Raw genomic sequence first — 15,843 nt, forward strand, 5'->3', positions numbered from 1 at the left:
CAGCCTGGGCAGGAAAGTCTATGAGACTCTTATCTCCCATGAGCCACCAGAAAACGGAAGTAGTGCTGTGTCTCAAAGAGGTAGAGTGCTAGCCTTGAGCAAAAAATTGCTTTAGGATGGTATCCAGGCTCTGAGTTCAAGTCCCACAACCGACACAAAAAATTGTCTTGTAAATATCAATTTGTAGGAAAAATTATAAAGTAAGAAGAAAAGAGAGAATTGATTTCATTTTTTGGTGTAAGGGAGAAAAACATTAATTTTTACACCAATGGTTAGTTTATTGAAGTTAAAGTACAATAATATTTCTTGCTCAAGGGGTGAGCAACTCTTTCAATGAAAATAGGATTGAGGAGTTTCCTGGATTGAATACGGGATTTGCAGAGTTCAAGTTTGTAATAATGCAAGCAAATTGGCATACCTGGCCAAGAGGAAAGGGTTCCAGGTTATAGAAGCTTTTATTTTTCTCATCTCTCCATTCTTTAAATCCCTGAACATCTCTACTAAAATCAAAATGTGTTAACCATTGAACCGTCTTCTTATTAAGTTACTTTGAAGTGTTTTTTAAACGCTTCTTTTGAACTTAACAGTTTTCAATATTAAAAAACAAGGTGAATGTTTGAAGAGGTAAGAACCCCACTACAGGCTCCACAGCTACAAGCTCTGCTCCACCATGCAAAAAGAATTCCCAGAGGGTTTTTTTTTGTGCCATTCATAGGGATTAATAGATACTTTGCTAAGTTCTTGCCTGCTCTTTCATCAGTTTAACTAATTTGTTTCTTAACAAAGTGTAAGCCACTTCCAACTGCTAAAATAACTGAGCTGACTGGCACTTGAACCAGATAAATCAATTGCTGAAATTGACGAGTTAAATCTCATAGATTCCGTTTCTTTGGAAGCCATTTAGTTACTATAAAATCTGAGCTGTTTTCCTTGTGGGTGTGCCTTTAGCTTTTCATTGGTCATTAAAGTGGCTGATCCAGGAGGACTGTCTACTTCCAGAAATCTAAAGATTTTCCTCATCAATGTCAATAATAAGGACCCTACTCTTACTTGCAGGTAAGGCAATAAAACATAAAATATATTTTAACTTGACCTTAAAAATGCCTTTTTTTTAATGTGGAGAAGGAAAACAAGCAAAGGGTAAACAACCGTTTAAGATGTAAGAGTCCTAAAAAAAGTTTTTGTGAGTGTACGTGTGTGTGTGTGTGTGTGTGTGTGTGTGTGTGTATGTTTGTATATGCATGTGTCAGAACTGGGGCTTGAACTCCAAGTCTATTCACTCACTGTGCCTTAGGTTTTTGCTCAAGTTTGTGTTCTACACCTCTACTTTTGGCTTTTTGGTAAAGGTAAGAGTCTCATGGACTTTCCTGTTTAGGTTGGCCTTGAACTGCAATCTTCAGTTCTCAGCCTCTTTTTTTTTTTTTTGGTCCGTTATGGGGCTTGAACTACTGGCTTGGGCCCTGTCCCTGAGCTCTTCAGATCAAGGCTAGCACTCTACCACTTGAGCCACAGTGCCACTTCTGGTTTTCTGGTGTTTAACTGGAGAAAAGAGTCTCGTGGACTTTCCTGGCTGGGCTGGCTTTGAACCATGATCCTCAGATCTCAGTCTCCTGAGTAGCTAGGATTGCAGGTGTGAGCCACCAGGGCCTGGCTAGTTCTCAGCATCTTGAGGAGCTAGAATTACATGTGTGTGCCACAGGCACCTAGATAGAAAAGTCTTCTTCTTCCTCCTCCTCCTCCTCCTCCTCCTCCTCCTTCTTTTTGCCAGTCATGGGGCCTGAACTCTGGGCCTGAGCGCTGTCCCTCAGCTCTTCAGCTCAAGTCTAGTGCTCTACCACTTGAGCCACAGCGCCACTTCCGGCTTTTTCTGCTTATGTGGTGCTGAGGAATTGAACCCATAGCCTCATGCATACAAGGCCAGCACTATACCACTAAGCCACCTTTCCAGCCCAAAATTCTTTCTTAAAAAAAAAAAGAAAATAGCCCAGGCAGTGGCGGTGTACCCCTATAATTCTAACTATTCAGGAAGCTGAGGATTGGGGGGTTAAACTCAGCTGAGGTAAACAAATCTTCAAGACTCCATCTTCAATTAACCACCAAAAAGCCAGAAGTGGAGAGATAGCTCAAGCAGTAGAGCACTAGCTATGAGCAGAAAAAGCCAACCAAGAGCATGAGGCTCTGAGTTCAAGCCTCAAAACCAGCACAATGATAAAAAAGCAAAATAGTTTTAAATTATAAAATATATTGAAATTGCTATTGAACAAGGTGTAATTAATGAAGTATGTTCTTCATGTCTGAGTTGACAGCTTATCTTTCATTATTGTTATTATTATTACGAGGGAGACTATAAGGTTCACAAAGGCTCAGCAATTCTATGAAACTGACTCATTTTAAAAGAGATTAAGTATACAGCCTCTGGAGCAAAACAGGCTTGGGGTCTAATCTTTCAGCCACTTCATACTTATCCAAAAGCTAGTCTCAAATCCTCAGTTTCCACATCTGTAAAATGGGATCAAATGGTTCCTGCTTCCAAAGACTGAGGAAGGAACAAGATAACACATGAAAAGCACTTATAGTTTTGTTTGAACTGTAGGTAAGTGATCAACACAGGGGTTAGCTACTAATACCCTAAGCATGGTTTCTATTTTAATCGTACTATCCTTGTCTGTATATTCCTTCATAAAGAATAGAAAAGGCACCAAGCAAATAATAATATTCTAATAATCTTTTGTTTTGAAACAAGTTTATTCAATATTGAAAATGGCGTCTTGAGTGTTACTTCTTTGAACTCCACTCTGCACATTAAAGCCAATGTCACACTGGAAGAAGAAATCCCAATTGGGAAAACTATTGGAATATGCCAGGCTTCTGATGAAGATGACCTGGGAGATGTAAGCTTTGAACTAGATCCATGGAATGAGTACTTTGCAGTTGATAAAGGTATGTTGAGAGTTGTCCCTACAAACCTGCTTTATAGAGGTGGCTTGTAATCCTGTGTTACTATGCAAATATCCATACACCGAGTTTCTTTTCTATTTCCAGAAACCCAACAAGAAGCACATTGTCGATTCTTCCTCAATGTCTACAGAATAACCCCATCCAAGACCTAATTCTCTGTTCCCTCCTGAGTGATTATATGGCTCTTTGTGGTTGCTATAAAGTGGCAGTCTTTGTTCCCACCTTGCACAACCTTATAGCATGTCTTCAACCTAAGTCAACTCTTCTTGCTTAAGGTCCTGATTTTTTTGTGAAGGAGAATCTGATTGGACTGCCTAGAGGCAATCATTTATTCCTTAGCCAATGCGCTGTGGCTGTGGTGGAGGCTCAGGGTGTGTCATTTCTTTGCTTGAGGGATGAACAGGGCCCTCCTTCCTCTCACAGTAGGTTAGGATGGTTGGAGAAATTCTACGGTCCGGAGATAGATGGTGTAGAAACTTTCCTGCTCTTTGCTCTAGGCATGGAACAATTTTACAATTTTGAGTATGTGTCCTATGCCACCCAGGGTTCCCCAGTCATGCCAGGCTCTAGGGGCTGATCATGGGGACTAGCTTGCTGGTGCACATTTTCTAGGGAGTTTCTTTTTCCTGTCTCTCTTCCACAGTGCCCCAGTGTCCTGGATCATTTCCCAAATAAACTACTTGTACTCTTCCAGGCTCTGCTTCTGGAAGAGCCCCAAGCTAGACAGTTGCTCCCCCATAATACCAATCTCTTACCCCTGCTTCTGCTTTTCCTCTTCTCCACAGAGCAGCTAGAATCTTTGTGTTTTGTGTTTTTGTGGGTTTTTTTTTGAGAAGAACAATGAGATGCAAATTTATTTTGGGAATAGGGCATTTTTTCCATATATTTTTTATTGTAAAAATACTGTACAGAGGGGTTACAGTTACATGAGTAGGGTAATGAGTACATTTCCTATCGAGCATTGTGCCTCCTCCTTTGTTTTCCCCCTACCATCCCTTCCTTCCCTACATCCTCAATTTGTCCCTACCACCACCCCCCACCTCTGTTTTTGTTTTTGTTTGGAAGTGGAGGGATGATAGTACAAATATTGAACTCAGGGCTAAACATTTGCAAGGTGAGCACTCTGTCACTTGAACCACACCCTCAGTCCTTTTACTTTTGTAAGATAGAGTCTCCACTAACTTTATCTTGGTGGGTCTTAGATTTCCATCCTCCCACTCTCCTTCCCAAGCAGTTGAGATTACAAGTGCACTTCACTATGCTTGGTTTTGAGATATGGCCCAGGTAACTTTTGACAGGGACCACCTAGGATATCAACCCTCCTCTTGATCACACCTGCTACATTGTTTAATGCTCAGTAAAAACATATGCTTACTAGCTATCACGATGAACAATACATAATTACAGTATGTTTTGTTACAGAAAGTTCTGTTGAGCAATGGTGTGCTACTTGGTGAAATGAATCAGGATTCTATGATTAAGAATTTAGGCCCATCACCTGCAATCCTAGCTACTCAGGAGGCTGAGATCTGAGGATCACAGTTTGAAGACAGCCTGGGCATGAAAGTCCAAGAGACATTTATCTCTAATTAACCACCAAAAAACTGCAAGTGGAGTTTAGGTAGTATAGCACTACCCTTGAGCAAACAAGCCAAGGGACAGCACCTTAGGCTATGAGTTCAAGTGCCAGGATACACACACACACACACACACACACACACACACACACACACACATTCATACCAAAAAAAAAGTGTGTTTGGGGGCATAAATAATTGAATACCATCCTGTACTGTGAATCATCTTCTTAATTCCAATGGATCAGGTATAATTTGCATGGGGTCTGTTCTGCAGCTATGTGTGTAATAAACCAATTTTGATAATGACAGCTTGGGCCACTTAAAGCAGGATGTACTATTTTGTTACAGAGTGTGGGCATGTGGTGACTGCCACCCGTCTGGACGTGGAGACAGCTGGCTTTGCAAGCGTTCAGGCCTTCTCCATTAAGGCTTGTGACCGTGACCTGAGGTGTGCAGCCATTCCAGTGACTGCTTACATTAATGGCATTAATGACAACTCGCCTGTCTGTGACCAATATCTGATTAGGTGAGCCAAGACAGATGGTCAGGGACAAGAATTCAGGGTTTCAAGAGAGGGATGTATTGCCACATTTATTTAGCACAATTGGACAAAAGGTTCCTCAGCTGATTGAACCTTGGTTAAAGTATAGGAATTTGTGTAGTAGAGGTTAGCCTCCTTAATTATGGTCTTTAGCTACAATACAGCCTGATGGGCCAGTTCATGACTGACGGCTGGGTTTCCAAGATCTGACAGTTAGTTGAACAAGCTTAAGATTTTGAGTTATAGTCCTGGTTTGAGTGGAATTCTGGTTCTGTTACTTAACAGCTGTGTGAATTTGGGTCATTCACTAAAGCTCTTTGACCTTCATTGTTTCTGTATAAGATGGTACAACAATACTACTTACTCTAGAGGATGGTTGTGAAGAACAAATGGGGCACTCTATGTGACATTCTGAGCATAGGGTATATATTGTTTAATACAGTTCTATCATTTATTACCTGACATCCTGGCCCATACAAACACTTCAGGACAAAGATGCTGTTGCTTATTTTAAGAAGGTAATAGGATGAATTACCTTCTTAATGTCTGTCAAGCATACAACTTTCTTGATGGGAGATGAGTAACAACCTATATTTAAATCTGCGGTGATTACTTATTCTAAGTATATCAAATAAAAATTTGCCAGTTCAGGCAAAAGGTTGATTTAAAATATTCCAGGTTGGACTTTTGTACCAAAATGAAGGGGGTTTAGCATTTTGATGAGGGATGATTGGTTTGCATTACTTTCATTGTGTTTATTTTTATTATTTGAAGCTCAGTCGCTAAACATACAAATCTATCACTTTATTGGCCAGAATTGAGGTTTGAGTTTTGAATGTAGAGACTCATACTTGGTGAGACATCACCCTGAACTTAAGCCATGTTCAGCATTTTTGCTTTAGGCATTTTTCGGATAGGGTCTCATATTTCTTGCCTTGGCTGGCTTAAACCATGACCCTCTTACTCTGCACAAATGAGATGCCAGATGTATGCTATCATGCTGGCTTATTGCATGAGACAGGGGTTTTCACTAATGTTTTTGTCCTGACTGCCTCAAACCATGATATTTCTGGTCTCTATCACCAGAAGAGCTGGGATTATAGGTGTTCAACACCATGTCCAGCTCTTTCACTTGTGTTTTTCCTCTCTGGTCAGTTCATATATAGACAGCTGTCCTTCTGTTTCCTAAGTATTATTACTGATTATGTAGTGGAAAGTAAAAATATAGCCTTGCTAATTATCCCCAGTGTGGTCTTGTTTGTGTTCCCAAGACTTCTTTTCAAATGGGATGATAATTGTACATACCTCATAGCATTGTTAGAAGGATTGAATATATATATATATAATCTGTGCTTGGAATTTGTTTAGTTACCAGAACTAGCACAGGCTTAGCAAATGTTTCTTTCTTCTTTTCCTTCTCTTCTTTTTTCTTCTACTTTACCCCTTATTCCCCCAGTACGGTTGTATCTATTTAACACCAACCACATTCTGCCCTTGGTTATAGTCTCTGGAGGTAAGGGGATGAATATGTTATGTTCAATTGCTCTAAGGAGATTGTGTATTGTCAGGATGATAAGGTGAATACCCATGAAGCAATAGTAAGAGACACACACACATATAATGGGAATTAAATGCTGGTGCTGTGCTTTAGTTGTTAAGAGCAGATCACATGGGATTGGGAAGTTTCCTGAAGGATGAGACCTAGGCTAATGTTTGAAGAGCAAGTAGGATTTAGAAGCTGAAGTGAACATACAGGGTAGTAAGATTCCTATGAAGAGATGGGTGGGCATACGGAAGTGAAAACAAGCCCCCTGTGACTAAAGAATGGTATGGATTTGGGCTGGGAAGGTGGCTCAGTGGCAGAGTGCTTGCCTTGCAATGCATGAGGCTCTGGGTTCGATTCCCCAGCACCACATAAGCAAAAAGAAAAAAGCCGGAAGTGGCGCTGTGGCTCAAGTGGTAGAGCGCTAGCCTTGAGCTGAAGAGCTGAGGGACAGCACCCAGGCCCAGAGTTCAGGCCCCACAACTGGACCCCCCCCCAAAAAAAAGAATGTATGGATTTGTCCCTCCTTCCCACACCATCCTGATGGTGCAGGTTGCAACAATCCCAGAGAACCCTTCAATTTCCACTCAGGTCTTCTCCACTGAAGTGTGGCCTTGGTTAAACTTCCCATCCCAGCAGAGTGCCCAGCTGAGTACAGAGAGGAGCACTCCCAGAAAAGGAAGCAGATCTTCCCAAATCTGTGTAGAAATGGATGCCCTGAGGATGGGCCTGAGCTGATCTGTCTGTCCCAGTAGAATTAGGACATGACACTCAGGTGTAATCCACATGAGTGGAGGTTTAGGGGAAAAGCCTTACACTGAAAAAGAATGCTTATCTCCATTGATTTTTCTTCTTCAACAATGAAACAGGTACACGGGCAAGGAGGTGATTGCAAAGGATACAGTAGTTGCTACGCTCTTGTGTCATGACCTAGACAAGCCTCCTAACCTCATCCATTATGCACCGAGCTCTGGCCCCATTGGTTCCGGACAACTCTTTGATCAAGTACCAAAGGCTGAACATGTCATCCGCGTGAGTGACCCTGGTTTCTGTCACTCTAGGTTGCTTTCCCAGAGAGATGGATGGAGTCATTTCTTGGCCACAGTTGGAATGAGGCTAGTAGAGTCCCAAAAAGGAGCTGCTTACACAGCAGAGAATTTTGGGCTCCTCTGTTGCCTCTCTGCAAGGTATATGGGCAAGTCCTTCACTATCTTGTTGCCTGCTATCATTTTCTCCTTTTCATAATGAGCACAGAATAATTTGCTTCCTATTTAGCCAGGGAAATCAGAAGCTGAAAATCAAGTTGATTTCCTTGGAGATAACTTCGAGAAGCTTCTGTGGGACAATAGTTATCCCCTCTTGGCCTTGGGCATGGCCCAGAAGCTCCTCTTCCATACTCTCTCTTGGTGTTCTTTTTTTTTTTTTTTTTTTTGCTTATGTGGTGCTGAGGAATCGAACCCATGGCCTCATGCATGCAAGGCAAGTGCTCTATCACTGAGCCACCTTCCCAGCCCCCTCTTGGTCTTCTAAACTCTCTATGCTTTTTTCTTTCCTAGCATGTAATTCTGCCTTACAAGAAATCTCTCCTTCTGACTCTTATTCTCCATAGGCCTTCATTTCAAAGTGTCATTCTCTGATAGCTTGGCATTAATTATTCTTAACCCAAATATCACCAAGTACCACTCTTCTTCCCTTTTTTCTTTAGCCAGAAAATATGGCTGAAAGGGAGCTAATAGTGACCTTTTTCTTTCTCTGGTCCTAATTTTCCTGACAAAGGCCCCAAGCTACAAACCCAGTTTGTGCATATGGTGTTGTGGATTTTGCATGTTTAGGCATGGAGCCAAGAGCTTCCCTGGGCTGATGTTCACGTTGATATGCAAGGCCAAACTGTCTTTTTTTTAGTGGACTTCAGATAAAGAGAAAACATTTATCAAGATGATGTTAAGGAACATTGAGGCCTTTCTGTGTGTCCACTCAGTAGCCATCCACCAGTTACCTCTCATGCATACTTACCCTGGCTTAGTTGTGGCTACCAAGGACTGACATCATAGGCCGTATATCTACTGTCGAACAGGGTTGTGTCAGTTCAGTTTTTTCTTATGAGACCGAAAGATGTACACATGTTTCTAAGTGGTTCATACTGATAACCTACTGTCATGTTTCGTGCATGCTTTAGTAAGTGTGTGAATGAGTCACATACCAACTCTTAAAACAAAGTGACTTTCTCAATACCTGGAATCTTGGTTGTCATATTCTGGTTTAAGCTAATTAGGATTCATGCCCAATTAAGACTGTCTTCAAATCTATGATGTAGATCTTCGTATTGCTATCTGTCTAGTACTTTCAATAGTAACAGATACCTAGTTGATACTTATTATATATTTCTGAAATGGTGAGTGGTTTATAATAGGAGCAACTTACATTTTGATCATTTTTTCACTTGCAAAGTTTGTTTAAAATATTTTCTCTTTTTAAATATTTTGCCAAGGGCAATACAATTAATATGCAACGAAGACAGGCTTTGACCCATATTTTTCTCCACAGAGCAAGGATTATTTGTTCAAAAGCAAGCTATTCTGGAAAAACAAGGGAGAATCTCCTTGTTCTGCCAAAATGTTTATTTTGTATATCAGCTTATGTCAGTCTCAGGCATGCTCTGATACCATTTCTAGAAAAAAAAACAATGGCCACACATTTACCTTTTCTAGAATGATCTATTATTTAAAAATATTCATTAAAATTTTCTTTTTGGTGTAAAAATATTGTTCTGTAAGGTTGCCAGAGATTTGGATTATGAAAATCCAGAGGTGGTTGCAGCTGGGCACATCTATGAAATGAAGATTTCTGTGTTTGATGACCTACATCCCTCTCATACAGGTAACTTGATAACATTCTCAAGAAAATCAAGTGCCTATTCTGCAGATTTTCCACATTAGAGATTACAATTCAAAGCGCCATTGTACTTGGGAAAGATTTTTGTAATACTAAGTTAGGCAAAAGGATGATGGAGAAAATTGATATTTGCAGGGCATGGTCCATGGCAGAATGACTTCTAGGAGGTGTGAAATACTGTATCCAAAATATAGTACTGCCAAGAGAGAGGAAAAGAAAGGAACGGGGGGGGGGGAAGAGAAAAGAAAGGGGAAGGAGGAGAGGAAAAGAAAAGAGAGATAGAAGAGAAAGGAGAGGAGAGAATGAGAGAACGAACTGGGAGAACTGAATAGATTGGATGGATCAACTGTGGATCTTTTTTACCTTATAGCAGTGACTAAACAACATAACATTAGATTAAATACAGCTATGGTTAGAGATCCTTGGCACTAAACCCAGTTCTTATGCTCAATCCTTCTTGTTATTTTATATCCATTCATGCTAAGTATTGGACAACATAGTCCAAAAACATAGGTAATTGAATACCTTCAAAAAATAATTTCTTTGAATTATTTTATATGACATTGATAGAACTGTTATCAAAGCAAGCTATCAGCTACTTGCCACGTTTGATAACTCACACCCTTTATGCAGATGAACACTGGCTGCTTCTTGCTTCTACTTGGTTTTCCCATCACTATCCCAGTTTTTCAGGTCACCCTGTGATAAAATGGGCTTTTTGCACATTAAGATTAACTCCATCTAGATTGAATGACACTAGAATTCACAGAATTTGTGGCTTTAACATTGAACAGTGTTGCTGATTGTAAACCATTCTTTAGGATGCATTTGAATTTTGTTTTGTGGATCCAGGAAGAGTGTTTAGGAAGTGGGATATTGTTCTGCAAATGTAAATACATATGTATCCCAACAGGTCATTATGTGTTTAACATATTACCGTTGTAAGAATAAATTCGTGAGATTTTTCTGAAAGCTAGAGATTCTCACAATTATCAGATTCTGTCTGTCTTCATATCATATCTCTTGTATCTAAAGGTATGGTAATAAATGACCCAGCAGGTGGTTGACATTAAAGCTACTCAAGAGGAGCTGGGCACACCTCTAATCCTTGCTACTCAGGAGGCTGAGACCTGAGGATGACAGTTTGACACTAGCTCAAGCAGCAAAATCCATTAGATAAGAATCTCCAATTAACCACCAACAAGCTAGAAGTGGAGTTGTGTCTGAAATCATAGAGCACCAGTCTTTTTTTTTGTGAAACATTTTTTTATTGTGAAAATACTGCACAGAGGGCAAGATACATGGGCAAGATAATGAGTACATTTCTTATTAAGCATTGTAGCCTCCTCCTTGTTTCCCCTTCCCATCCCTTCCCATCCTCCCCCCGCCCCCACACCCAATCCTCCCCAGACACCCCCCACCTCCCACACCAAGGTTGTAAATTTCGTTTTTGACATAAGGACTTGTACATATCATTGTTGCAACGGGTCCACCTGTATCCCTATTTAAACGATTTGTTTTTCCCCTTCCCCTCCACAAATTATACTGACATCAAATACAGTGAAAGCAGGGGTTATACTGTGAGGGAGGGACATACAAAGCAACAAAGAAATAATCTTATAAATGTGTTAGAAACAATCACATGAAAGAAAAAAAAACATTTGAATACATATCTTAGGGTTCATTTCCCTAACATCACCTTATCTGACCTTTTCTGCTTGACTCAGACATATACTAGATATTGCAAATAAGGGAAACCATGGGACTTATGTTTCTTTGGGTCTGGCTTACTTCACTTAATATAATTTTTTCCAAGCCTTTCCATTTCCTAACAAATGGGGCAATGTCATTCTTTCTGATGGAGGCATAGAATTCCATTGTGTATATATACCACATTTTCTTGATCCATTCACCTACTGAGGGGCATCTGGGTTGGTTCCGTAAGAGCACCAGTCTTGAGTAAAAAAAACAAAAAACAAAAAACTCTTGAGTTCAAGCCCCAATACACACACACACACACACACACACACCACCACCACCACCACCACCACCACCAAGAACAACAACAATAAAAACAAAATAAACAAAGATATTCAAGGCATGAGGATTTGAGTAGTAAACACAGGTTTATAGGTCGCTGTCCGGTAATGGAAAGCCAAGAAGGGGGTTATATTGGCATTTATTCTCTTGTGAGAACACTGGATTTTTGCTCGATTATTGAGTTGAGAAGGATTTTGAGGTTGCATGTGGGAGTAATGAGCAAGAGTTCTGTGTTTTTCATTGATGTAGAAAGATAGAATTATGGCAGACATGTATATGTTGGCAATCAAAGGGAACTTGATTGCTGAACTCTAATCAACACACCTGGGACTCTTTAAATCCTTCTGCGTTAACTGATAGGTTAAGTTTAACAAGGTGGTTTGTAGCCTTCAATGATTCAACTACATGGAAAAATGATATATAGAGACAGGGGCTCAGTCATAACAGCACTGTGGGAAAATATGCTTATTGTCTTTTCTGTTACATATGAGTGGAGTTTCATGCAAAAGTCTATTACCCAGCCCAGCTGCCTTTAGGATGGATGCTTTTTCTTGCAGCTACTCATCCTGTTGGACTAACCTATCCAAAAATATATCTCTCTTACCAGATTTGAGTCTTTGTTCTGTAGGAAAGGGGAAAGTAATCTCTCCCAGTGATAACTCCATGTCTTTCCTAGTTCTCGCATTCCAGCATATGTATGACAGCTGCTCAGGTGCTTGGAATAGTACACATGTGGTTCAGTCTATTTTTATGGGCCAGCTAATTAGTACAATTTTGAGTTTTTATGGATGCAATAAAAACCATGGTATGGCAGAGCTGTAAATGTCACCTACTCTTGCAACATATAAATGGATTTATTGATAGAAGTATATAAGCTTTGACATTAATCACATGTCTTCAAGGAATAGCACTCTTTAAGCTTTCATGGGGGGTCCTGGACATATTAGAGCTTCTGATAAAAGCTCTAGATGCCATATAATAATAATAATAAATATCAAATAAAATATGAAGAATGCCCAGTTCCCTGAAGTAGAAACACTATGGATACCAGATAAAATTTTATTGTTTGACTTGTGTTCAGTAGATTTTTAGGAACAGTTATATACGACATTCTTCAGAAAATGGATTCTACAAAGTAACATGTCAATAGAATTCTTGATTTAAAAAAATGTAGGGAGCAATGCCTACCTGGAGATTCAAAAGTACATAATGGAATACTAAAAATTCAAAAAGTCTTGCCATTTATATGGCAAAGAGTCATTTTTCCTTTATTTAGCTTGATATTTTGTACTTGACATACTTGCATCTTAGATATTTTTGGATACATTAGCAAATACAACTTTGTCCGATAGACTCTCAGTGACTTTTTAGTGTTTTTTGTTTGTTTTTGTCAGTCCCGAGGCTTGAACTCAGGGCTTGGGTACTGTTCCTGAGCTTCTTTTTTGCTCAAAGCTAGCACTCTACCACATGAACCACAGTGCCACTTCTGGCTTTTTCTGTTTATGTGGTACTAAGGAATTAAACCCAGGGTTTCATGCATGCTAGGCAAACAGTCTACTACTAAGCCACATCCCCACCCCTCTAGTGTTGTTTTAAACTTAGTTCTGTCAACCTGTTTGTCTTGGGAGAAGTCCAAGATCATGTCAGTGCCTTGACTAGCAAATGTTAATTATTTTACTTCTACTCAAAATTTGTCCATTTGCAAGTTACTGGATTTTATGTTTGAATATTAAATTCCTTCTTTCTGACTACTCTCTAATATGCTAGTTTAGATTGTTGGCTTGAAATATTTAGATTTCCTTTTCTACCATATACAGTACACAAGAATTGGTGGAAGTGACCTCTCTGTACAGTATTTTCACAATACAAAATGTATAAAAGAAGAATTGGTGGAATTGAACAAAATGAAACACTTTAACATTTTATAGACTAAAAGTTTTTCTTGTGACTCTTTCTTTGACCTCCCATCTTCACTGTGATGAAGGAGATGGAAACTGATCTTTGATGAGGAAAGTGTGCCTCTGAGATATTTAACTAGTTTAAGATCAGAGAGAATTTGTAAAGCCAAGCATGGGTGTTCTGAGTTATGAGAGGCAGAATATAGAATGTAATGCAGAGGGCCGGGGGCATGGCTTCATGTTTGAGTCCTAGTCTCAGACAAAACAAAACAAAAAAGAAAAGAAATAGAATAACATGCAGGTTATCAGTGATCCCCCAGCACACTCTGATGGAGGAAATTATATCCATAAATGTACAAAAATTCTGTTATATAAACTCTGATGGAGGAAATTATATCCATAAATATATATAACAATTCTGTTATATAAAATCTAATGGAGGAAATTATATCCATCAATGTACAAAAATTCTGTTATATAAGGCATCTAACTACACATTTATATATTAAATACATTGATGCATACCTGTCCTTATATATAAAATAAAATATGAAATGTGATACTTCGTATGTTTTTAACTAAATCACCTTATATGTGGGTGCAGGGATCCTATGGGGAAAAGTGAAAATCTTAGTATCACTTCACAATCCTCTGTATATTTAGCTTGTCTGTAGAGCATAATAACCACCACACATTTGTTCTCTGCTCAATTTTAAAGTGACTGTGACCATCATTGTGGAGATTACTCCAGACAACGATTTCAGTCCTGTCTTTACAGAATCACACTATTCATTTCTGGTTCCAGAAACATCAGGAGGTAAGAGTGCTTTTCACATCCATCATGTTAATTCCTCCACAAGGAATATCTACCAGATCTCTAATGTATGCCTGGTAGAAAGGGAGTGTGGAAATTTACAAAATGCAAGCATGCCAGGCAAACATTGTAGGGCTCCCAACCTCAGAGAAGTTAACTTTCACTGGCAGTATCCCCAGAGTGTCGTCCTGAAGGTTTTCCTGAAGGTTCCCTTGAAATTTGAGGTCAGATCTAATAAACAAATATACATTGACTTAATTTTGATTACTTTTTCTCTTTTCTATCAAACTAGGTCTAAGTGTTAAAAAAAAGTAGAGGTAATGTGGTCATTAATGAATTTAAATAACTGGGGTCCAGATTTTAGGTTTAAAATCAAGATCATGTCATGACTCTATTTCAGTCAAATTCTATGTAAATTAGGATGAGTTTGCTAGTATACCAGGGAATACTTGATGTGAAAGGGACCGCAGAGGCAATATTTGTGCTTTCTGTCATCCAAGAGAAGAAGATATCTCTTTCTCAGCATCTCTGGATGATGAGTCCTCCAGGCTTGCCTTGAATACTTCCAGGGATAAAACTGGTTGTGTGCAGCAGTTGGATCATTCTGACTTTGAAGAGCACTGTGATGTAGCAAAATGATCGTGAGTGGTGGAGTCAAATAGAACTAGATTCAAATTTGTCTCTGCTGGAACTAGTTCAATGATCTTATACATTGCTTTGTACCTTTGAGTTCTCATTTATAAAATGAAGATGACTATAACTCTCTCATGGGGATGAGTTCAGGATTAATTGGTAATTGTATGCATGTAAACTACATGTTGTGAAAATTACCATGATGCCCCTGACCACCACCACCACCACCATCATCATCATCATCATCATCATCATCACTAAAGTTTATTGAGTATCTACAATGTGCAATAACAAATGTGGTCTAAATTTTCCCCTGGCTTTATTTTTATTATTAGCTTGTAGTTGTTATATAGGGAAGGAATTCATTGTTATATTTCCACACATGTTTATAATTTATCCCAATCTCACTCCCTTTTATCACTTTCCCTTCTGCCCTTTTTCTTCACTTCAAAACAAAACAATATTCATTGATCTTCTACTCCAGAATTTATAAACTAAATGAAGTTGGAGGGACTTTTCTTTTTTGACAAAATGTTTATCAAGGAGACAAAATCTTCATGACAAAGTAAAATTTTATCTAACTAGGAAATTGGAAATTTAAAACTCTTCTGAACACCAACTGCCTTCTGAATATCAAACATTTTAGATAATGGCCCATTAATATAGAAGTCTCTTTTCATGCCAGGTTGACTAGCACAGAGGACATGAATATGTCTTGAGAATTCCATGAATCTCTTCCAGTGACAGCATTATGAAAAATCTATACTATTTAAAATAACTTTTTTGGTGGTATGTGATGAATCAGATAAAAGGATTCTGGGGGTGGGCAAGCATAGGCAAAGAAAAAAAATTCCTTAATGAGTTCCAAGAAACATAGCATTTAAATCACACTGGGTTGCAAGTCACAAGGGAAAACCTACTGTGTTTCCAATAGATTTTATGAG

General features: G+C 39.1%; 1 protein-coding gene across 1 annotated transcript in view; it reads left to right on the top strand.

Moving 5' to 3' along the window:
• The window catches only part of LOC105981279 (cadherin-related family member 3), a 58,125-nt gene that overhangs the window by 24,332 nt on the left and 17,950 nt on the right, over nt 1–15,843 (top strand). Inside the window, exons 6-11 of the mRNA XM_013010370.1 lie at nt 949–1,056; nt 2,744–2,940; nt 4,887–5,064; nt 7,492–7,654; nt 9,397–9,499; nt 14,171–14,269. Coding sequence (XP_012865824.1) covers nt 949–1,056; nt 2,744–2,940; nt 4,887–5,064; nt 7,492–7,654; nt 9,397–9,499; nt 14,171–14,269 — 848 coding nt within the window. The remainder of the gene's footprint in view (nt 1–948; nt 1,057–2,743; nt 2,941–4,886; nt 5,065–7,491; nt 7,655–9,396; nt 9,500–14,170; nt 14,270–15,843) is intronic.

Source organism: Dipodomys ordii, unplaced genomic scaffold, assembly GCF_000151885.1.
Source record: "Dipodomys ordii isolate 6190 unplaced genomic scaffold, Dord_2.0 Scaffold12, whole genome shotgun sequence".
NCBI classification, from domain to species: Eukaryota; Metazoa; Chordata; class Mammalia; order Rodentia; family Heteromyidae; genus Dipodomys; species Dipodomys ordii.